This window comes from Alligator sinensis, unplaced genomic scaffold, assembly GCF_000455745.1.
Source record: "Alligator sinensis unplaced genomic scaffold, ASM45574v1 scaffold377_1, whole genome shotgun sequence".
Lineage (NCBI taxonomy): Eukaryota > Metazoa > Chordata > Crocodylia > Alligatoridae > Alligator > Alligator sinensis.
In genome coordinates, this window is record NW_005842047.1 from 349,937 (window position 1) to 374,599 (window position 24,663).

Genomic DNA, 24,663 nt, shown 5'->3' on the forward strand with positions numbered 1-24,663 from the left:
TGCCCCAAACTTCTTGAGGCTCTGGTCCCTTCTCCCAGGACTGTTTGTTTTGGGTCCAGGGACAAGAAGCCAGAACGCCTCCTTCCTTGTGCCTCAATAACTAAGCTATAGACTCACACTCCCTCTTGCTTCCTCTCTGACTTGATTAATCTTGAATTCCTTTCTGTACAGTGGCCCATTTTCAAGAGAAGATGTAGAGAGTGGCCCTTGGCAGGGGACCAAGGGTGGTTAGGGCACTCCCTTAGGAAGTAGAAATGTGGGCTTGAACCCTCTTGGGAGGAGAAAGGAATTGAATCCAGATCTCCAGATCCAGATCTCACACTTCCTGGGCAAATGCTTTAACTAATAGTCTTAAAAAGTGTGTGGCGGCACCACCATCTCCTCTGAACATCTGAAAAAACAAAATCACATCTTTCTTTGAAAGAATGGCTGTTAGCACCTGTGCTTAGGAAAGGATTTGAGGTAGTGGATTCTCAGTGAAGTGATACTCCCTGCAGCCCTGAGTGAGGTGCCCAAAGTCTGGAGAAAGGTACAGGTTGTCAGATTCACCCTCAACAGGAAGTTGTACTGGTTAGCTAGGAGCTTCAGTGGCTAATGCAGTGTTGTGCATTCCACACTGGAGACACTGCAGCCCAGTTCCTTGATTGGCTCCAGTTTAGGCCTTTGCTCTATTAGATGACAATCTACAGACCCTTAACCTTGGAGATCACTAGTCATGGGAATAATCCCCTTTAATTCAATGCAACTATTCATGTGATTAAAGATTTTCACTTTCTTAAATGCCTTAATGACTGGACCCTAATTTGCCAAATTTAGTAATTTACAATGGGCCTCTCAATTATTAGTAGAAATTAGCAAGCTTCTGCTGTACACTGTAACAGAAAAGCTTCTAGAGTGAGCTTTAATATAAATTAAGGACTACAGTCATTCCATCTGACATCATCTCATCAACAGAATAATCATTAACATAAAAGATATGACAGCTTGGTTTTAATAAGTTCCGTAGGTGGTAGACAGGAATACTGAAAATCTATAGGCATTAACAGAGTCTGTTTTTTTAATTTACATTATTGATATAATTACAAAAAAATCAAGCTACAGTAATTTTATAGTTCTCAAAGTGGCTAGGATTTGATAACATCTTTCTAAATAACCTGGTAATCAATATTTCAGTAGCAAAAGGATCCAAAAAGCAGATTCAGGTAAAATCTCTGAGACTCCAGCCAGGAAAAGCATTGGACATGTCAGTTTGGCTTTTAAGGTAAGAATGAAGAGGCAGCAGGGATGGGAACTTCTCTCTGGAACCCATCACAGAGCTTCTTGGATCACCTTTTAAAATGAGGTTTCTGCAGATAGTGGACTACAATCATGCCTTGGTTGTGGGCTTTGAACTCTTGCTGTCACAATATTAACTGATACATGACACATAATGGCTGATTTGTTTTATGGACCTTTCCATCAGTGGTCTCAAAAGATATGCAAACATTAACAAATTAAAATTCTCAGCACCCTATGAGCTAGGTAATTATCATTATTGCTTTATTACAAGTGAAGAAACTGATGCTAGAGAGAGGAAATGACTTCACTGAACTCTAAGGCTAAGTACAGATAGTCAAATAACTTGAGGCTGAATCAATTAAATTTTTGCAGGTTAGTCAAAGCTTCATAGATTGAACTAATAAGCCAGTAAACAGACATTCACATTTTGATTTCAGAAATGCAGCCAGATCCCTGCAGTGGCCCCCAGAAGCCAGGGGACGCTAGAGCATGACACCCTGCTTGGCTGGTACAGACAGCTTGGGCCAACACTAGCCTGCCTGCAAGGGGGAGTTTGCAGGGAAGGTACAAAGCATTCTGGGATCCTGGGGGACCGTGAATTAACTTGAATCTGGAGGGGATCTTGGACAGAAGTTCAATAAAGCATTTAACCTAAATCAGTTAAGTCTGATACTACATCTATACAGGTTTATCTTAAACTGGTTTTGGCCATTTTGAAAGCAGTTTATGTGCACTGAACTTCTGGTGTGTAACAGGTCTGAACTGGTTCCCTATCACTTATATGAGTTTATGTGGAATATCTGTCCCTAGCCAGAGTGTCTGTGGCATAGTTGGGAATAGAACCCAGTTTTAAAGAGCTCTCCAGTTAGTGTTTTAGCTTTAAAATGATCCTTTTTCTGCTGAGTAGCGGTCAGTAGTAGTTATATCAGTAACATCCAGAAGGTTCACCCAGGACTCCTATTCAGAAAAGTTTGATTAGCTGTAGCTAGGATCAAGTATATAACTTTGCATATTGGACTCAGTTACTTAGATCAGTTTTACATTTGTTTTGGAATAATGAATATTCTGAATTTTTACCAAAATAGCTCATCAGCTATAGATTTTCATGCTGCTCACTTGATTTTTAAAGTTATTTGAACTTACTGATGAAACATAAATTTCAATGAAAACTTTTAATGAGAACTCTGATATAGATTTGGGGAAGTCATATTGTCAGCATCTTTAAAATGGTCCTTGTGCACTAACATTTCTGATCACCAACGTTCAATTTCACAAGTTAAGCATAAGGTCTCTTGCGTGTTGGATCCTGTGCAATGTAAAGAGCAAGGCATCCTTCTGATCTCTTCCAATGGTACCTAAAAATACAGAGAAAGACCATTTAATTTGAAAATTTAAGTAGTTATGTAGTTGCAATGCAGGGGGATGTTATGGGGCCTAATCTGATTGCACTTAAACTGGTTTCTTTCTAGTCATCTCTATTCAGTTCAGTGGAGTTACTTTCCATGAACACCAATATAAGCAATATATGAATAATACCCTTTGGTATAGCAGGAAAGATATGGATTATACCAGGTGAGATATTCAAGTAAATAATTGTCTACCTTATATATGGGTCCAAGTCAAAGGGCTAAATTCTGCTCTCATACAGAGGTAATAATAGAATAACTCTAATGAGTTATTAGCTTTAAAAGTACAGATCTAAATCAGGGTTTCAAATGCGCAAAAGTTCAGGAGTATTTTGATTTAAGGCCCTCTTTATTGTATTAGAGAAATAACCAGAGACCATACTCAGGATCAGGATGCCATTTGCTAGATGCTAAAGTAAGGAGTCCCTGCCCCAAAGACCTTACAATTAATGGTCCCAATCCCCTGTGACGTATTCTGGTGGACCACTTTGTCCAGGTTTACCTTCCTGACTTCCAAGAGATTCTAAATGGACCTATTCTCATTGATCCAACTGGAAGAGTGGGGATTATTTTTAAGACAAGTTAGTTGACACACCAGTAGGAGAGAACAATAGATGGAGGAAGTTGGAAAGTTTTAGAATGTCACAGAGAATAGTTCTGTGCACAATGTGGTCATTTTAAGTCTTTCAATGTTTTTTTTAATATTATGGGATACTAAATAAAAGTTGATCTAGAGATCAGAAATATTTTGCTGGGGTGTTGCTTCTGCAGAGGAGAGGAAAAAAGCCACCTGCCTGTAATCAGTCACTTCACACTATCAATATACAACCATTGTCTTTTTCTGGTGCTCTATGTTTGCCTGCCTGTGTCATATTTTCACAAGAGTTGGCTGGTATTTTTTTTCAACTCAAACTTTTCTCTCTCCCTATTGGAAAATATCTCACCAGTTCTCTGTTGTGCATGCTTTATGTATGTCAGCAGCTTATTTAGTGATGGCCCTGCCACGATCCAGTTTCTATGTCAGGACAATACTTACAGGACAGAGTGGTATTCTTGAACTAGCACCCAAGTAGCCAATATACATATACTTTAGTTAGACCTGACATCAAGCTCTGGATGCCACTTTCTGAGACAGGCAGGTTCTGATGGATAGACCTCCACCTCCTACCTACGTGAAGGACCTTTGTAAACTGTTATTGTCCCAGTTCCTTTAGTGAGAGCTTGTAATAGGACGGCCTGTACCTTGAAGAGGGAATAGTCAGCTTTGTTTAGAGAGCCCAGCCACAGGGCATTTGGATAATGAGGGAGTGTCCCACTGGGAGTTTAAAACCCCAGGGGCAAGAGAAAGCAAAAAAGGAAGCAAAATGGTGATGGAGTAGTTTCCCAGTAGGAGGCAAGCTTGCTAGCAAGAGGGTGCCAGGCTGTTAAACTGGGGTTAGCGCAGGGGTAGGCAAAGTCTGGCCCGAGGGCTGGATTCAGCCTGCAGCGGACTCCATTTCCCAGAAGCCCCTGCCCACGTCACTGCAGCCAGTTTCCATGGAAACCTCAGAAGGGGTGGGACCGTGACAGTGCAGGGCCAGGGTTTCCATGGAGACCTGCCCAAGCAGCACTGGCAGGGAGCTGCTCCAGGGCTGGGGCTGGGATGTTGTGCTGGTGGCAGTTTGGTCTGGAGCCAGGCAGAGCTGCAATCTGCTGCCCTCATGCTCCTGCTCAGGGCAGAGCTGAGATCTGCCTGCATACACCTTGCTTGGGGCATGCGGGCAGGAGATCACAGCTCTGCCCCAACTCCAGACCACTCTGTCACCACCGCAAAATCCTGGCCCTAGCCCCAGAGCTTGAGTCAGTCTCCATGGAAAACCTGGCCTTGCACTGTCATGGCCCTACCCCTCCTGGGATCTCCATGGAAACTGGCTCCAGTGATGTGGGTAGGGGCTGCTGGGAAATGGAGTCTGGCCACCAGATGGATCTGCCATTTTGCCCACCCCTGGGTCAGAGCCATAGGTCTCTCCTCCTCATGCCCAGAACACACCTCGTGCCCAGAACAGGGCAGAAGGGTTTGGTTTTGTTCAGTAGTTTATTTGCTTGTTGCCTTGCTGTTCAAAGACTGTACTTCGTTTGGGAAGACTGGCTACTCAGGGAGCAAAACCCACATGCAGCAACCAACAGGCTAGGAGACCCGCTTACAGGGCTGCTTTCTTTCTTTTGCTGTCTTTGAGGGGGTCTACACTGAGCTGTATGCCCACTGCATTTCATTCTCACCACTTCTCTTGTTTTACCAAGCAGGATAAGTTATAGCAGATATCATTTTTTACAGGGGCTCTGCTGTTCTAGACACACACCCTTGTATAGACCAAAGGAGTAAGATGCAGAACTGAGGCTTTTGTTATCAAAAGCTGGGAAACCATGCCAGGAACCCACTCTACTCACGTAGACTGAGCAGGAATCAGCAAGCTATCACCAGCAGTCAGAGTCAAGGTTTTACCATCCATAGCAACAGCAGATGTGCTTTCCTAAACGACAAAAACAAACAGCTTTTAATTCCTCATGTGCTGTCACTGGCAGAAAGAAAAGGCTGATACTAAGAAAGAAGCACGTTTTAGTAAGAAATCTGGCATTTCCACAGAAACGTAGCTCAAAAATGGTTCTGTTCTGCATGGCTTATCTTAAAACTGTAGCTGATCTTCTTCGCCTGGCAGAGTTAGCAGCAATAAAAACAAGTTTCAGACTTTAGTTCCATAATGAAGTTACGCAGAAACCAGCTTATCCTGCATACATTGTTAATGAGCTATGGCTGTCTAAACATCACAGGGCTAAACTCCTTGAGTATTTTTTTTCACAGGTTTTCTCTTTCTTTTAAGACACCTGAAATGCCTTTTAAAGTTGAAAAAGCTGTTCACAACTCAGTGGGGAGCTGGTAGAAGTTACTGATAGAAACCCATTTACTGTTAAATGGATTTATCATTGTCCTTTCAGGCAGAGATGCCGAATTCTTGCCAACCTTACAGGATCTGGTTGTCTTCTGCCAGCTGTACAGACAAGGTTCATTCAAGATATGTCTTTAATTAGCATTAGATGGTTAGTCTCTGTGAATTTAAACAGAATGGCAAGAGGTAGAAGTATCTGGCATCTTGATTTGTGTACATGGGAACCATTTCTTCTGTTCTTTTTTTCCTGTTGGGCTGCATATAGACTAGTTCTTCTCCCAGAATAAGAAACTGATAAATACTAGAGCAGACAGTATTCAGGCATTTTGTTTTCAAATAGCCAAGTTCTTAGACTAAGTCTTTAGCACCCTACTTGTTTCCTTCATGAAGATTCCAGTGCATGTGTTGGGGTAAGGGTTCTAGGGAAGGGCAATGGAGGAAGGACCCCTTCAACCAATGGCACTTCCATGGATTCAGGCATGGACACTATTAAGAATCTAAGCCCTCATCATGATATAGGATGCTAGTGGTCCATTGCCCACATGCTGAGGAAGAGGGGCTACTTTTCAAGCATTAACAAGTAACAAATGGCTTGCAACTGACTCACCAGTGACTGCTTGCCTATGACATTTTTCTTAGAGAAAGGATAAAATCTTTTAATTTTTCTGCCTGTGACTGGGAAATTTTTTTGGCAGAGATATCCACTCCACACTTAAATACAACTCCACCCTTTGTAAGTATGAATTGTCACGTACCAATTGCCATATCCAGATATCCGCATTCTTCTGGTTTCCTTCACTTACTCCTGGTCCATGAACTACAGCCTAAATGAAAAGGGGTGGGGTAGGGGGTAAGAGAGGGGGAAGAAATGGGTTTTATCCCAAAGACTTATGTTAATCTTCCTAAAGTTTATAAAATATTCAATTTCCACAAGAAATCTTTATACAATGTAACATTATTTGTATATACCTGATTTGAATTCACATGGCAGGTCATTATTCTCTCACTGATATCCACCAATAGAAGGAAAACTGATCACACCTGCCACTCCTTATGCTTCTTCACCTACTCACTATATGTGTTCCCTTTGCCTCTTCCCACTCTCAGCTTCACAGTGTTATATTTGCCACCACCTGCTCTTGGAACAGACATTCTCTTCTTGTCTATTATGGGGTCTGATCCAAATCCTATTGAAGTTGATACGATTTTTTCATTGATTGCAAAAGTCTATTGATCATGCCTCATGGGTACATCTACTCAAGATATTCACTGCAGTTGTCTAATTAGCTCTGCAGTAAATGTCTCAGTGTCTGCACATGCAACCTTATTACACCACAGGAAACTAATAAACTCTGCAGTAGGTTAGTACTTTTACATACAAATACTATTCTGCAGTAGAGGTTTTTTGTCCACAGCACTGCATGTGTAGACACTGAGCCGGCTGGCTGGGGCATGCGGGTACTTCAGTTTGAGGGCTGCCTGCTGGCTAGCCACGTATTGGAGCACACTCATGCCTCAGCCAGCCCCTCTGCGGTGTGTTGAGCTGGGTCGGAGCAGCCTCAGGCTGGCAAGCTGAACACTGGGGTCCCCTCCGAGCTGGGGCTGCTCTGATCTGGTTCAATGTGCTGTGATCCCAGGTACATGTGTAAACGTGGTGCCTGGGAGCAATAAACTCTGGCACAATATGTGCCAGAGTTTATTGCTGCACATTAATATGCACATGTAGATGTGCCCCATTTGTTCTTTTCTTCAAAACCCTACTATTGTTTATCCATTCTGGATAGAGTTTGCTGATGGTTTTCAATACTGTCTGTCTCTTGGATTGCTTTCCCGGGGTCAGTGATGTGGTTCTGAAGTAATTCAGAATCACAGTGTTTCTTTTGGTTTGTTTTGTAAGGTCCTTTACATATTGAACAGCCATCAGATTATAACAGCCTTATTATACTACCAGATTATACAGCCTTATTATTTCACAAACCAGCATCAGTCTTTGTATCAAGACTGTTGTTTGAAATTAAAGGGTGGGGGGAGGGGGAATGGAGTTAAATAGGCTAATAAATATTTTTTTAAACCTACTATCTTTACTTAACACAAAATGAGGAAGATTATCAGAAGTGTAAATAGAAGTAGTTGTCTAACTCCAATTGACAGTCAATGAAATTGTATCTCTATCATAAGGGCCCTTGAAAATATCCCCGTATCTCAGTGAGAGAAAACAAAAGCTTCTACCTGTGTTTCAAAGTTGTCTCCAAAGATACTCAAGGATTTTTTTTGATTGATTTCTTTACGGTGATCATTTAGCCAGTCTTGGAAGGAAAATGGATCCATGACTGCAGTGGCATTTAGTGGGAAAGGTGTGACTTTCAGGAGTTCATCTGCAACCAAGACAGAATAGTAATAGTAGGGAAGCTCACTTCCACATCTTCTAAAATCAAGTTTGGTCTTTGTTGATGGTTCCAGATGAAAATGTGGATAGCAGTAATCAAGAAGTTAGTGATAAAAGTAACATATGATGTCACAGAATCATAACTTAGTACTTATTACATCAAATACAATGAACATTCCTGTTTTGATGGAAATGCATTTTCTGTGATATGGCTAGTGAATTGTCTTCTTTGTATGCCCTAGACAAATAACAAGAGAAGCCCTGTAAAAGTTGGTTTTGTCCAAATTAAAACTTGTAGGGTTTTGAAAAAATATTTTAAAGTATTGCTTGCATCCAGCAATGACATAACTGTGGTACAAGTGCATTCAGACATTATGGAATAGAGAGACTGGTCCAGAGATTATTGCATAATTCTTGCCAACCAGGTTCTTCATCCCCTTTCCACACTAACCAACAGTGATGAGCAGATTCCCATTTTGTGACTAATGAAGTCCCTCCTGATTTACCCCAGACTAAATGGAATTAGAATTGTGACTAAATGGGATTAGAATTGAGTCGACAAACTCATGTTACCATATGCCTTTCATATTCTCAGAAAAGGACTTCTCGTCATTTTCTCTCCAGTCTGTATTTTAAGATGTTATGAAGTCTTAATTGACCAGAGTGAAACAAGTCAATTATCACAGCCTTAAATTTAATAAATGGTCTTCCTCATGATGTTCCCGCAGTTGTAGTTCAAGTAAATTTCCAGTAGATCTCCTTCATAACTGGCTTAGTTTAAAATATCTAAGAGGGCTAAATGCAGTTTCAGTTTTGGTAGGTTTGTGCTGTGTGTTGCTATATAAAATTAATTTCAATCATTCACCAACCCACAGTAAAGTGCAGAGATAATGCAATCATCTTTGAGAATCTTAGATAGTTTGTTCTGTGACACCATGAGGAATGTCTCTAGGGTACTTTCAAGTAATAATCCCAACTAGATGTAGAAAAATTCACTATTTCCCAAAGGTATTCAGGAAATGAGCACACAACACAGTTGAGCCCTAGTCCCTGAACAGATAATTTAGTGAATGTTATTGTGTTCTTTATGTGGTGGTCTTCTAACTCTCCTAGAAATCACAAGCTTTTCTGAACGTATTATCATGGGATCGGGATCATATCTTGAACATACCACATCAAAGTTTTCCTGAGGAAGCCATCTTGTACATGATTCTAGTACAACAGTGTTTGATGGGTGAGGTCAGTACATGAAAGGCAATGCACTATATTAAAGCCGCTATCCCAGTATAATGGATTGTGTTATGCACAAGGTATTTACATCCATATTTGACGCATAATAATAGGGATGCACAAGGCATTTGCATTTATAGTTGACCTTTAGAAAATAAAGACAAGATATTAAATCCCTTTCAGCAACTTTTGATATGAAGATACTGTCTAGTTTATAAATTTATTTTTTTCTATTAAATCATAGCATGATCAAGTAAACAGGTCAAGGTCCAGATTATAAATCAAAACATTTTTGCTTATTTTGTATTCTCCTTTCATGAACTGTGCATTTTATATCTATTGTTAAGAGAAGGAATCCTTGGATACAAATCTTTTTTTTTGCCATAGAATATTTATCAGCAAAATACATCCAATTCTTTCTCATCCAGTTATTGGACAGTTATTCATATTTTACAATTTTGTTTTAAAATAAACAAAACAAACCCAAACCAGAAGTAAAGAAAACAAAAGAAAAATCCCAGCAAACCCCAGAAATTATATGATTCTACAAGGACAAAATAGTGAAAAAAAGTCATTATAAATCATGTTAATCTGGGACTGCAAGTGAAAATAAGAATTAATCTTGCTTGTGTGATTACTGCATAGTATTGCTGAAGGTCAGAATTTAGGTTATTTGGATATTTTAACTGAAAATTTTCATAGTGGAATATGCCTGGATGTCTTGCAGGTTCAACTTTCATTGTCCTAGATTCATAATACTTATTCTGGAATAATTACCATAATTACTCAAATATAAAGCAACCTGAATTATAGGACAACCCCCCACCACTCCAATAATTTGATTCTATATCTAGAAAATTTATAAATTTGAATTAATTTTTCAGATATAGGATCTAATTATTGGAGGTTTGCCTTGAATTTGACCCCCTTCCACTGCTGCGGCAGGGAAAATTAAATCTTGGGGATCAAGCGGCCCACTTGCCCTCTGCCACCCCAACTTCTTTCTCTGTAGCCTCTTCACCTCCCCACCCCTCATTACTATTAGACTCTGCTCTCCCAGGGCACATGGGAGTGAGGGGAAAATTTGCAAAATGCTGACTGAAATAACCTATAATATTTTAGTTCATCCAGAATTGATGTATTTTGCCTTTTTTGAAACTGCTGCAAGTTTTAGCACAGGTACTCCATAAACATACTTTTAAGCATCACTTTTATACCTACTTATATATAGTCTAGACTATGCATGATATTAGTTCAAAGCCAAATGGCTCATGATTTACCATATAGTTCATAGGGCTGGGCCCCAGCGGAGTCAACAGCATTCAAACCATGGTGACCCCATAACACAACATTGCTCAGTATGTGTGCGTACACCAGTTATCCTCCCACAAAGGATCCATGTGTTAGTTAGTCCCCCACTCATGACTGGAACTCATTGTTCTTGTCCCAAATTCTGAGATCCTCCAAAAATATATATACAAATGAGGCATAGGGCAACCTGGTTCAGCTCAACCTCATGGAGGACAAGGCCACATTAATTATATGTAATAGGCTGAAAGAGGGAACAACAGAATGCCAGACATTTAAGGCTGGTGAAGAAATGGGAAGTATTGGAAATGGGAAAGAAAAGTGCAGCTCAGCTGTGGGAGGGAAGATGAGGTTGAAATGTATTCAATGTAGTGGCTTACCATGACTTGTAAAAGAGTCAGTGTTGGGTGGGATTGCACTTAATGGGCATTACAATATATCTTATTTAGATAGGCTGCACTAACTTCTTGTGGAAAATCCATGCACTCCTCCTGGTGGTGACAGGTTTCAGAAACCTGACCAGGGAAGCAGTTTTCTATGGGCACCTGACCAAACAGCAAGGGACCCTGACAGCTTGCTTCATATCCCGCTTTAGGTATGCACTGTGGAAAGCCAGGAACCTGCTCATAAACAGACACTCAGACCCCACAGTCAAGGACTATATTAAAGTGGGACTAAGTGAAATGAACTGGTACTACAGGAAGACAGAAGAGGATGACGGGAAAGAAATGGCAGACCTCATTTGGTGGAGAGGGGTCTGGCATAGACTTTTTCAGGAGCAGACCCTCTGAGTAGGGCAGTAGGTGAGGTATGGGTATGGAGATGGGTGCGCGGTTGCACGATGCAAACTGTGCAATGGGTTTTTAGTGTGCTTTGAGCTGCCAAGTGAACCACAAGGGCCACTTGGCAGAGTGTTGGAGGTGGAATTATAAATATATTTATATGTATAGAAATAAATATTTTTGCAGAAAGAAAAGTGGTATGTTCCCACCAGCATTTTTGCTGCCATTGGAGGGTGTTGGAACTTGCTCTGGCCTCTCTGAATGCCAGCTGACATTATAGTACCTCCAAGCTGCTGCCTGTTCCCTCCTAGGGGAGTACTTGCCCCCCATTTTTTTTAAAGTGCCACATGCACATACAAAGGTTCCTATCAGCATGTTTACCCAATATGGCCATGTGTTTTATAGTCATATTCAGTGTTGTCTGCATTTAGTCAACTTCACAGTCAACTTACCAAGCACATGCTGCTTTTGACAGAAGTTTAATGATAAAAATATATTTAATGAGGCTTTCTTGTATGTAAATGTAAGACAAAGATCTGGTTTCATGCTGATTGGAGGAAAAAAACCCTCTTCTTATATTCAAGTAAATACAGTGGAAAATAATGTAATGTTCTTTATGGTTAAATTACAGATCCCCAACTTCATCTACATCTTAGGGTGCAAACAAAAGTGACAATTTTTGCCCAGTCTCACCACAGAAAGCAGTTTATAGCCGGGACCAAACAGAATTGCACGCTGCAGACAGTTTAAAAAATGGCTGTTTGGGTGAAAATCCGACCCCTCATTTCATGAGGTATCAGGTGAACATGTTTCATAATGTAGTATTTTCTGTAACTTGTGTCTATGGAGCTCCCAGCCTGTCACTGTTTTGAGAATGGAAGGAGGGAAGGGAGCAGATGAAGTTCAGTCAGGTGGGGGGTTCAGTTTCCCCTGGAGGGTGGGGTAGGTGTATTGGAGACCCCCTGAAGTGGGGGAGGGGGGATGCTCCAGTTTTCCCACTCCACCCTTCAGCACTGGCTGGGGAGCGCCAAGAACAAGCTCCCTCTGCTGCCTTTCCTTCTCCCATTCTGAAAACAGTGAGCACTGGCAGAGAGCCATGACCATTGCTATGGGAACCTGCCTCCAGGCTCCCACCTCGTATCTGGATTCCCCTCCACCTGGAACCAATAGTGAACTTCTGTTTGGTCTGGAGTAACACTGTAACTCGGAACGCTTTGCAGGAAATGTTCTGAGTTACAGCTGGGAGTTGTATTTCTGTCTGCACCCTTAATGTACCTTTTGGCTGGGAACATTAATGAAATATAGGTGTACAATTCTATTAGAAGACACATCCAGAAATACCAGCAGAGGAAAAAAATGAGGATGTTGCACTGTGCTTTTGGTACCATTAGTTAGCTAATTGATTTTTAAGTGTTTTGTTTGGTTAAAACTAATACTCTCCCCAGTTAAATAATATTGAGATAGCTGAGTTATTTCCACTGTTGGAGCAAAACATATGCTACTGCTAAAAAGGTTTTTGGAGCTCCATAAAGTTGTATGGTGAGCGTGCTCTAAACTGAGATGTGGGAGACCTATGTTTGTTGGCAGTCTAACATTTCCCTGGCCATGATGGGAGGATGATAATGAGATACAACAGCAGGACCAACTTCTGCTGAGATACACTGCTTGGCAGCACTGAATCTCCAAATCCGAATCGAATCACGAGACCAATTAAAAGCTCCGAATCGATTCAAAGCATCCAAATTGATTCGGAAAAGCTTCAGAAAAGATTTGGCCAATTTGAATTCAGAGATTCAAGCAGCTGACAGCTGCTTTCAGCTGATAAGCCTATTGGTGTTGGGGGAGGGAGGGATTTGGGCTGGGACAAGCTGCTCTGCAGGGACGGGGAGCACATTACTCAGGAAGCAGGCGGGAAGGCATGGAATGTGGGTGCGGCAGTGTTAGGAGCAGGGGCTCTGCCTTGCTACCACTTGCCCAACCAGGGTGGGGGGATGGGCGAGATGTGGGCACAGCTCGCTCCAGGTGGAAGGGGCAAGTGGCAGCATGGCATAGCCTCCGCTCCAAGTGCTGTCATGCCTGCATCCTGCATCTTCTATGCTGGCTAGCAAGTGGAGGCAAGGCAGAGCCCCCATCTGGCCCCAGCCTAGTCCTGGCACTTAAAAAAAAAAAGCCCCACACTCACCAGCTCTGGCAGCAGCAATCGGGGGCCTCTGAGGGCTCAAGGCAGAGCCCCCCCATGCAGCACGGGGCAGTGGGGGACAGCGAGGATCACCTCCCCCACTTGACACCTGCGCAGCAGCTGCCCCATGGCGTGGGTGCAGTGCAGCTTGGCAGGGCACTGCGCACTGTCTGGGAGCTGGGGTGGCTCCACCTGTCAGATGGAGTCTGGCAGCGCTCAAGTCCAGCTCCCAGGCAGCGTTCAGTGGCTTTTGCGGCCCCCCCGCCCCCCCCGCGTGCCCTGCCGCACAGGTGCCGGGGGGGGTGATTCCCACTGCCCCCCACTGCCATGCACTGCATAGGGGGGGCTCTCGCATGAGCCCTCAGAGGCTCCAATCACTGCTTTTGCATCCAGTGAGTGGGGTGTTTTTTTTTAAAGCTCTGCACTCACTAGCTGCAGGAGTGGTGATTGGGGCCTCTGAGGGCTCATGGAAGACCCACCCCCCATGCAGCATAGGGTAGTGGGGGGCTGCTGGGATGTTTGAGGCCAAGGACATGGACAGACATTACATTCATGCTGAGTGAAGAACCTTTCTCTAGCAGGAAAGGAAAGCATATCACTATTCAAGGGATTCCTTAGAGAATTGACTATTCCATAAGCAAGTTGGATCAATTACTATGAGGAAGATCTTCCTCCTCTTGCACTACTTGAACAACACGTCAGAGCAGTCTCCACGCTTGTGTACAGGCACCATTTGTGATAAAGGCTGTCCTACTGCATTTGAGTCTGGCTCATGAATGGGGCCCAGAGGTATCAGCTCCATGAAAATAATTAATAATGAACAATGCTTATTTGCCTGCTAGTGATATTTTATGGCACTTAATAAAAGGCATATCTACATGAGATGTTTACTGCAGAGCTGACTAATTAGCTCCTCAAGAAAGTCTCAGCATCTACACATGCAGTCCTATTAGGCCGCAGGAAACTAATTAACTCCACCACAGGTTAGTACTTGTCAATACAAGTACTATCCTGTGGTGATGTTCTTTAGTGCACAACAATGCATGTGTAGATGGTGATACGGCTGACTGGGGCACAAGGCTGCTTCCCTGCAGGGTATGCCAGGTTAGAGCATCCCCAGGCTGGCAGCCTGGCCCCTGGGGCCCCCTGCCAGTCAGGGCTGCTCCAACCCATCTCAACATGCTGCAGTCCCAGGTGCACATGGAGACACGGCACCTGGAAGCAATAAACTCTGGCACTTTTTCAAAGGCAGGCAAGGTAAGCAGGTCTTTCTTCACAGCCTAAACAACCAAAGAAACTGAATATTTCTTATCAGCCCTGTGACTTTTGTTTTGGCCACTTCTTTTTATTCTTGATCTATCATGCTTTAATTAATGTCAAGCTAAATGTGCTTTTTGATAATTCCATAATATTGATGTGATAATGGGGCTCAGCAAGGAACAAACAAAAATTAATTTAATTACTGGGGGAAAAAACATAGTAGTAATATGTAAGATGATAGTACTACCATGTTAGAAAGCTGCAAGCATTAGCATATTTATCCTCCAAATGACATATTAAATGGAACATCAACTCTAATATTTTCTTATGTATCTTAATATTGAGGAGCTCCATTTAAAGAATTCGGCAGTTAAATCCATTTTTGTAATTCGTTGCTGTTAAATATTTATACCGTAGCAATTCAGTGTGGAGCCATTAGTGTTATACACTTGATGTGCTCTTTCTAGATTTGAAATGAAAAAGTAAGACAATATTGTGCTAAACTGAACATACGCCAGGTTTGCTAAAAGGATTTATAAAAGAAAATTACACTTTAGAGAGAAGGTCAGTTTTGCTTAAAAGATGAAAGATAATTAAAACTAGGAATATATGGCTGTGCCAAAGAGATTTTGGCGGCCATGAAGGAATTGCCTGAAAGAAACCTTTTACAAGCTCAAATTCCAGAACAGGGATATCTCCAATGTGTCTTTGTAGCTCCTCAAAGAAACCAGGTTAGAGAAAAGCAGCAGCTCCTTCCTTGCCCACCCTCTCTTCCCATGCCAGGGCTGCCCCTGCTCCTGCCAGGGATGCCCAGTACCCTGCTGCTCCAGCCCCTGCCAGCGAAGACCAGCACCCCATTCTCCTGCTGGCCATGGTGCTGGCCCCAGAAGGACCCCCACCCCCACCCGGGCCCCAGGAATACTGTGCACCTGCCAGAGGGGGCCAGGGCACCAGCTATGGAAGGCCCTGGCCAAAACCCTCCTTCTGCACTCCCTTCTCCAGCCCAGCTGTCCCACTGCCCCCACACTGCCTACGCCCTGCCCACCCCCAGCACCACTCTCAAGACACTCACATGGTTGAAACAAAAAACACTTTATTACCCTCACAACACCCACCCTCATCCCTCCCCCCTCAACCAACAGAACCCCTCCACCACCCTCCCCACCCACTACCAACAAAAAAACCTGATTACAAATGGAAAACTAGATACAATATTTTGGGTCTTTGAGCTCAGAGTGGGGTCCTGTGGGGGAGGGGTCTATGGGGAAGAGCCCCGGGGCAGGTGCCCAGCAACCCAGTCTTGGAATGTTCCCGCACAGGTCTGGGGCCATGGAGAACCCAGCAGGTGGCAGACTTATGTACAGCCAGGTCTTCAGGGGCCTGGTGCAGGGTAGAGTGGTGGGGCCAGGCCCAGGTGACTGGCGGCAGGTCCAGGGTGGGGGTCCAGTCAGGGGGTCTGGAGAAGGAGGCACCACAAGACCTCCTCCCCGGCCCAGGCAGGGGCCTGCTGTGGGGCAGTGGGTGGGACCCAGAAGTCCTGTAGGGCCATGGTGGGCATGGACATAGCCACCTGACCCAGGAGGGTGTCCAAGGCCTGAGAGTCAGCATCTCCCTGCTGCTACTCTCTCCTTAAAGGCCAACTGCTGGGCTCCTGAAGACAGAACAGGCTCCCTGGTGTATTTGCCCCAAGGCACAAAATAACTGCAGGCTTTTATACCCTGAAGCTAGGGACTGCTATTGAGCAGCACAGCCCTGGAGCAGGAGAGGTGGCCAGCCAGAAGCCCTGGGGCTGGGCTCAGCCTGGCCCCCTAGGGGCTGGGCAGATCCAGCACTAAAGTTAATGCCAGGTCACATCTACACATGCGTTACTGCACATTAACTAATCGTGCCCAAATTTGTTGTGATTAGCCATTTTTACTGCATAGTAAGGGTATGCATGTATAGACATGCCCATATTTTAACTCCTGACATGAGCAAGGCAGTTGGCCCACTGATTCTCTACCTCAGATGAATAAATCTAACTCCCACGCATGGGCCTAACTCCATCAGTGCTGATGCCTTTAAATTATTTAAATACCTGGAGACAAATGAATTATGGTTGATGCAATCAAATGCTGTTCTAGACAGATTACTTTATTGGCAGCATCATTAAATATCTAGGCCAACTTTTTCAATTGCAGTTGACAATTAACTAACTATTCTGAGAGCTTAGTTTTCAAGCCCCAATTTAATAGAATTATTTAGGACAGTATTAAAGCATTGCAATCCTGACTTGGGATGAACTTGAACACATTCTTAAGTGCTTTTGTGAATCAGAGCCACAGTGAAGTCAGTGAAAGTCGTAGGTGCATCTGAAAAATCAAACCACTACATCAGGAGCCTAAATATAGACTAAAGGGCCTAACTTTAACCACACAACTTTGAAAAATGCTATTTAGAAAACTCTTCTTCCCTTCTTCCCTCTTCCCCTGCCCTCACAGCTCCACAGACACATGCCTCTGCTCAACACATCAAAGTACCTAGGCCTAACCTATATTTTTCAAAAGGGACTAGTGATTTTACATATCCATTTCAAACTATTTTAAACATAGGCGACTGGTGCCTCCTGAGTCTTGGGGAGCACCAGATCGGCGACTGGGTGGGGGTTGCCCTGCAGCAGATTGCCTACTGGGGGAGTCCTCCCATGGCCTATTTGTCAACTGGGGGGGGGGGGGGCCCCCCCCCCCAGCCAATCGCCGATCCAGTGGTAAAACTGGAAGGGCGCTTCCAAGGGGTGTACAGCGGATCTCAGGGGATGCATGTGCACCGATGTGCACCCCCTATGAATCACCAATTATTTTAAAGGGGCTTGATTCCAGAGGCTAGCTTCTCAATACCTTTGAAAAACTTGTCTGTAAAACTGAAGTACCTAACATTGGTAGTCAGTTTGAAATCCTAGGCAAGAGCACTTATGTAACATATAATATGAACACTGAAACACTTGGCTTAAAACATGGTGCTTTCTCAGTGTAATTATTGTTTCCCTATGTAACTGTATTTGTTTTTGTAGCATGCCCCAAGGATTGACATGGCTAATAATTCATTACGGTGTATGCAACAATTTTTTTGTGAATTTTTTTTCACGTCACTGAATCCATGCTGGAAACCTAATACCAGGGTTTTCTTGTTTTCTCTGATTAAAACAAGGAAGAAAACTTATAGAACAGGGGTGGGCAAAATACTGCCCATGGGCTGGATCTGGCCCACCAGGCCATTGTATCGGGCTGGCAGGGCCCCTAGAAAATTTAGAAAATTTATATGTATCTGCCCTCAGCTGCTTGTCAAAGATGATAGCAGCCAGGGGCAGTAGGACCCAGGGGAAGCCACAGCAGGCTGCTGCAATGGCAAGGCCCACCCAGCCCCACCCTCTAGCCAGAAGCCCCTGCCTAGCAGAGGCTTCTGGCCTGGGACTGTGGGGCTGTTCGTGCCTCCCTGTGCCAGAGTGGGAAATTCAGTTAACAAAGGAGGAAGGGGCAGGCAGGAAAGTGGGGAAAGCGGTGGCGGGGGTGAGAGGGGTGGAAGCGAGTGGCATGTAGGATAGTGGGGCCCATGCCAGTGGCAGCAGGGCCCAGAGTGGGGTGGCAGAAACTCAGGGCATGGGCTGGCAGGGGTCTATGGAGCCTGGCTGGGCTGCACCAGCAGGGAGAGAGGGGAGCTGTCCCAGCTCCATAGAGCCCCAGCCCGCTGGGACCCCGCGCTCCTGCTACTCCGCTTTGGGCCCTGCTCATACTGGGCCTGGGGCACTGGCATGGGCCCCATACTCCCATCTGGCTGCTGCTGGCTGTCATGCTCTCAATTGCTCCCAGATCCACCTGCCACAGCCTCACGGTACAGGCAGGGACAATCACAAGCAATCCTGACCCCACTCTCACCCATCCAGGCTGAGCAGCAGTGGTGGCGGGAAACAAACTGCTGCTCAGCATGGGGGAAAAGCAGTCCCTTCCATGCCCCTGGGCTGGCACTCCCTGTTGCAGCTGCTCAGAGCCTATACACAGCTGTCCTGCCTCTCTGCCATGTCACCATTGCCCTGTGGGATGGTGATGGCAATGGAGAACAGGCACAGGCAGCCCCACATGGGCTCCGAGCAGCTGCTGTAGGGAGCACTGGGAGGGGGAGTGGGAGGGGCTGCTTTTCTCCCCCATTGAGAAGCAGTTTGTTTCCTGCCACTGCTGCTAGCCTGGGCCCTGCACTGGCTCCGGGCTTGCCTGGTGGGCTGAGTGGCAGCAGCAGCGGAAGCAGCTGGGCACAAACTGCTGCTGGGGCGGAGGAAAGCACACCCCGCCTGCCACTCCTTGCTGCCAGCTCTGTGCTGCCAAAGGCAGCAGCAGTGGCCATGTAGAGCAGCTGCCCTGGGCAGCACAGAGCCTGTGGTGAAGGAGCTGCATGGGAGTCTGTTGTGGTATTGGCTAGCAAACACTGCCCAGCGGTGGCAAGAAGTGTGTGGGAGTGGTGCTTTCCTCTGCCCCAGAAGCAGTTTGTGCCAAAGTGCTGCTGCTGCCACTGCTGCTCAGCCCAGCGGGCAAGTCTGGAGCCAGTGTAGGGCCCAGGCTAGCAGCAGCAGTGGGGAACGAACTGCTGCTGAACGGGGGAGAAAAGCAGTCCCCCCACTCCTGCTGCCGGTGCTCCCAGCGGCAGCCATTTGGAGCCCACACAGGGCTGCCTGTGCCTGCTCTCCGTTACCATAGCTGCCCCACAGGGTGACAGTGACAGTGATATCGTGGAGAGACAGGACAGCCCTGGGTGGGCTCTGAGTGGCTGCAGCAGGGAGCACCGGTGGCGGGAGGGGAGGGGCTACTTTTCCCCCATGTGTAGGTTGTTCCCTGCCGCCACTGCTGCTCAACCCAGATGGGCAAGAGTGGGGTCAGGGCTGCTCACAGTCATCCCCACCTGTACTGCGGGACTGGGGCAGGTGGAACTGGGAGTGAGCAGGTGCATGGTAGCCAGATGGGAGCTGTGGCTTCCGCTGCTGGCAGTCACGTGTAGGTGGCAGGGCAACCCCAGGAGGGAGGCAGCTGGCTCTGTATGCCCCATCCCGTTCCTGCCACCATGGCTGTGCCTGGTAAGGTGATGCCCGTGCACCAGGTACCGGGGTCCATGGCCATCTAGCCAGGACCCTCCAGTCCTGCCCACAGCTAGGAGTAGGAGAATGCAGCCAGAGAAATGCCCAGAGTGAAGGATGGGGAGGCAGCTCTGCTGCTTCCTCCTAGGAAAGGCAGCAGAGCCTATTCCTTCCAGGCAGCAACAGCTGGGTCCCCCTAGTTCACTGCCTGTGCAGCTCCCTCCCCTGCAGGGTCCCCTGGTGCCCCAACTGGATCTGATCCTCACAACCCAGCCCCCTCCCCATAAAAAATAAATTTAAATATGTAAATTAAACTTAAATCTGTAAATTATACAGTTTGCAGGTCCACCGTATAAAAAGGTTGGGAACCCCTGCCATAGACCCCTGCCAGCCTGCACCCCATGCTCTTACTGCCCTGCTCCTGGCCCCACTGGTGCTGGCCCTGGGGCATTGGTGCAGGCCCTGTGCTCCCACACACCCACTCACTTCCACTCCCCACCCACCAGCCACTGCTTTCCCCACTTGCCTGCCCACCCGCTGGCCACCCTGCATTCTGTGGCTCCCATACCCACAATACCATACCCACCCACCCACAACTCCCCACAAACCCCACACCCACCCCATGCCCCCCATACACCCATGCATACCCCACACAATATACAAGTAAGACTGCATTTTGAGCTATTATGCAATCACTTCTACATATACAGCACAAACACACACAAATCAGGACAAAAATATATTAAAAAAATTAAATTAACATATATTATTATGGGTGTTTGATTTTTAGTATATAATTTTTTCCCCCTAAAATGGCAAACCCTCTTTCCCAAAGGAGTATGTGCAGGGCAAGGGGAGGGAATTCCAGTGGCAAAGGTTGGAAGTGAAGGGGGTGGGACTTCTGGTCCCAAGATGACAACAAAGGGGCGGGGCCCCTGTCACAGGGTGAGGCTACCCATGCGGCCCTCGACAGCTTGTCAAAACTCAGTAAGCGGCCCTCCACCCAAAATAATTGCCTACCCCTGTTATAAAAAGAAGGTGGTGTAGCCAACCAGAAGGGATCTGTAAGGCCAGCCACTGTATGCGATTGTTTCCTTGCTTGAGTAACTAGAGTTAGACCAGATTCTGCCATTCCCTTTTTGAGAAGATCTACTGGGTATCATCTGTGTCACTGCAGTTCAGAGCATCAGGTGATATATAGAGAAAAAATTACAGGACTAGAAATCTGAAGCCCTTGTTCAGTTTCTGAACGTGCCTTGTTTTACTGCGAGCAAGTCATTTAATATAGCTATGCCTTGGTTTCCACTTCTGTAAAAGGGGAACAATGATCCTTCTTTTACACAGCTGGGGTGAAGCTTACATACTTTTGGTAAAGATCTTTAAAGGTGCAAATTGTTATTATTACTGTTAAATGGCCCGAAAAGGGGGAAAGAAGAAATGAGTGGATGGATTCCAGCAGTGGGTAGTCCATTCTGGATGTTGCTGTCTGGGAACATTTGAAAGGAGGATAAGGAAGAAAGAAGCTAACTTATTAAAGAAAATGAAATTGCTGTGTAACTGCTCAGAGTTTTAGTGCTCTTTGAAAATATTATGTTTTCTTTCCGAACTTTGAACAAAAAAGGGAGAACATCTTTATGCACTATTTTTCTTGATTTCCCTGACAGTTTTATTATGTACATTATGTGCAAAAGGGCAGCAGTGGCTTAGTTCCCATGGTGAAGCATTAGGACAGCTTTTAAAGATTATGGTTTGTGCTCTGCCTTTGAGGAGGCTCAGCTGAGAATATTTCCAAAGAGGTAGTTTTCTGCCTTGGGATTTTGTTGTTGTTGTTGTCAGAGAGTTTTGTGTTCAGGCTGCTTAATGAACTCCTCTGTGTGTTGTTAGCATTTGGGAAAAGCGGGTCCAGAATCTAGAGATTTGTACACTACTTTAAGATTTGCACTTACAGGCTTAGTGGAAGTTTTCAAGTGGCAAACTATGCAAAACAATGTATTTGACAATGCATACATCTATTTTCCTTTATTTAAAAAATAAAATAAAAGTATCCAATGTTCGTAATTTAATCCAGCTGTGGCCCTCCATATTTGTCCACTCTGGCAAGTATAGCCATTTCTTCCTCTGAGCTGGCAATATATGTTGAAGGTAAGAGCATTTGGGGGATAGCTGGCTCCATGGAGCTGCTTCTTTCCCACCCCAATCTGAGGTGAGGTTTTAGGTGAAGCATTGGCTTTGCCCTCAGCCACAGGCCACCAGTCCCTGCTGCTGCATTGGCATGCTATGGGACTATGCATTGCCAAATGTAGGCCTAGCACATGGCACTTCTAAGGTAGGGGAAAATGCAGGGGTAGATTGTCACTGAGTCAGTCACAGTCTGCTTCCTTTCCTACTCCTGGGGCAGCACAACAACATACTGTTCTTTCTTTGGGGATGCTGACAAAACTAAAATTTAGTTGTTAATTAAAAAAAAATACAATCTGCTGAATGTCTTGATGTGTAAATAAGAAGGCCAATTTTTACAGCTAAACGGTGTTTTGTTTTGGTACCCACAGTTTGCATACCCACAGCACCTACCATTTGAACACTGCCACATGCCCTCCAATGTACCAGTGAATTTTACATATCCCTCACTGCATCCTTATTTTACTGATGCATAGGGTTACCATATTTCCATGACTAAAAAAGAGGACACCTGTGGGGGGCAGGAGTGTGGAGCAGGGGAGGGGGAAGAGAGAGGGAGGGGGAATATGATTGGTGGGGGGTAAGATATGCTTGTGCCCTGCCTCTGCCTTTCACTCATAAGCCCCTGACCCCCAGCCCCTCACTTCCAACCCGCAGCCTCTCCCTCTCCAGCTCTGCTGGTGCTTTTTGCTCCCAACCCGCAGCCTTGCTCCCTGCAGCACTGCTGGTGCCCCTCACTCCTGACCTGCAGCCCCCTACTCCCCGCAGCCCTGCTGGTGCCCCTGACTCCCAACTTGCAGCCCCTGCCCCCCCAGCCCTGCCAGTGCCCCTCACTCCTGACTCACAGCCCCCTGCCCACCAGCCAAGCCGGTGCCCCCAACTCCTGACCCGCAGCTCCCGCCCTCCACCAGCTCTGCTGCCCACTCAGCTCCTGCACGTGCTTGCACATACTCTATTATCTGGAAACAGCTTGCCAGGGCTCAGATGCAGAGCACATGACCCCTGACAGCCAATCACCTTGCCTGCTGCTCCCAGCCCCAAGCATCCAAGCTGCTCATGCCTGGGAAAAGCCACAGGCACAGCAAAAACCTGGATATTTGCTCTCATTTAAAAAAAACCCACCTGGATGGATGACAAGGGGCCAAAAAAGAGGACATGTCCAGGAAAACCTGGATGTACGGTAACCCTAATAAACTGAGACACCTAAGGCTGGCTTCCTGATATTAGTGGAAAGCTTTCTACTTACTTCTGGATCTTTAGCCTAGGCTTATAATGTTTAAATGCAATGTTTTTCAGAAGAGGGTGTTGATTATGGAATTTTCAGTTCTGGGTACCAGCCTGATTTACCTGGATTTTTTTTTTCTAATTAGACACACAAAACTGGTGGTCCACCTACTCTTTTCTTTTTTGTTTAAGTGGCTTGCCCATGTGATATAGAAAGTGCATCGAAGAGTCATATGCTTGCAAGAGTCAGGAAGACAGCTCAAGTCATCTGATTCCCAATCTTTTTAACTGCCCCACCCATCTCTCATTCAGTCATTAGCTTTTGACTTTTCAAACTGTGCTCCTAATAACATTTGTAGCCAGAGGCAGGATGAAATAAGGGGCTAGGAATGTCCACACCTCTTCTGTGTCACCATTAGCTCCCTCACCGTGCAAGTCACCCTACAAGGAACAATGTTCTCCAGAGGCATAGCAGTGCAGCTTTGCACCCAGGGCACAGGCAAAACATAGGGTAGTGCTAGCTGCTGCAGCGCTGATAGCAGTGGTGCAGTCACCTGCTGCTGCAATAGTGGCCATTTTTGTGGCCCCACCCTGCCCCCGCAAGTTGGTGTCTGGACTTGGAGAATGTTGATTCCTTCTCCTCCCTCAGTTAAGCTATCGGTGCACTCCTAGACACAGTGGGTGCATCTATATGAGACGCTTAACTTTGCATTAGCATAGTTTACTGAGAAGTAAACATGTGCATCTACACATGCATGTGCTTACTTTGCAGTAAACTTCCTTAATAATGAGTAAATTTGCTACCTGCAAATGCAAGTAACAAATTTACTTGGCATTAGTAAGGGCACCGTAGTGCTCATGTAGATGCCTGACCGGGAACAAAATCTGGGAGCTTGTTCCCTGCCACCACTCCATGATTGCAACTGTGACTGCACAGCAGGGGCTGGAAGCTCCCTACATGGCAACAGTTCCCCACCCATCCTGGAGCTGGCTGGGACCTGCCCCTGACCCCTGACTGGAACAGTAAATCTAGGCTAGAGTAAATGCATGTGTAGATACGCCCAGTGGGTGTGTCTACATATGCCCCCATGGTGCAGTTGTTACCGCACCATCATTTAGTACTTGCTTTAGGAAGTACAGCTGTTACTGTGCCGTCCTGGTGGCACATGGTTATTTTTAGAGCTACATCACTGTAGCGATGTGTTAGAGAGAGGTAGCGTGTCACTATGGTAATGTAGCATCAGCATCATGGTTTGTGCCCATCAATGCTACACTGCCATAGCGACAAGCTATGTTGCCATAGCTCATCACTATGAGCATCTTGTAGCATCTCGAGTAGACGTGCCCACTATCTACTAGTACGTCTGGATCTTCTTTGGTGAGAAGTCCTATACTGTGAATAGAAAAATC

General features: G+C 45.5%; 1 protein-coding gene across 11 annotated transcripts in view; it reads right to left on the minus strand.

The window, feature by feature from the left end:
• Positions 1 to 975: 975 nt before the first annotated feature.
• The window catches only part of HAAO (3-hydroxyanthranilate 3,4-dioxygenase), a 74,548-nt gene continuing 50,860 nt past the window's right edge, over positions 976 to 24,663 (minus strand). For all 11 annotated transcript variants that reach the window (XM_025203222.1, XM_006022838.3, XM_025203220.1 and 8 more), the window contains 4 exons: positions 7,838 to 7,983; positions 6,364 to 6,432; positions 5,112 to 5,194; positions 976 to 2,633 (listed from right to left, as the gene is read on the minus strand). In XM_025203222.1, coding sequence (XP_025059007.1) covers positions 2,555 to 2,633; positions 5,112 to 5,194; positions 6,364 to 6,432; positions 7,838 to 7,983 — 377 coding nt within the window. In that variant the 3' untranslated portion in view covers positions 976 to 2,554. The remainder of the gene's footprint in view (positions 2,634 to 5,111; positions 5,195 to 6,363; positions 6,433 to 7,837; positions 7,984 to 24,663) is intronic.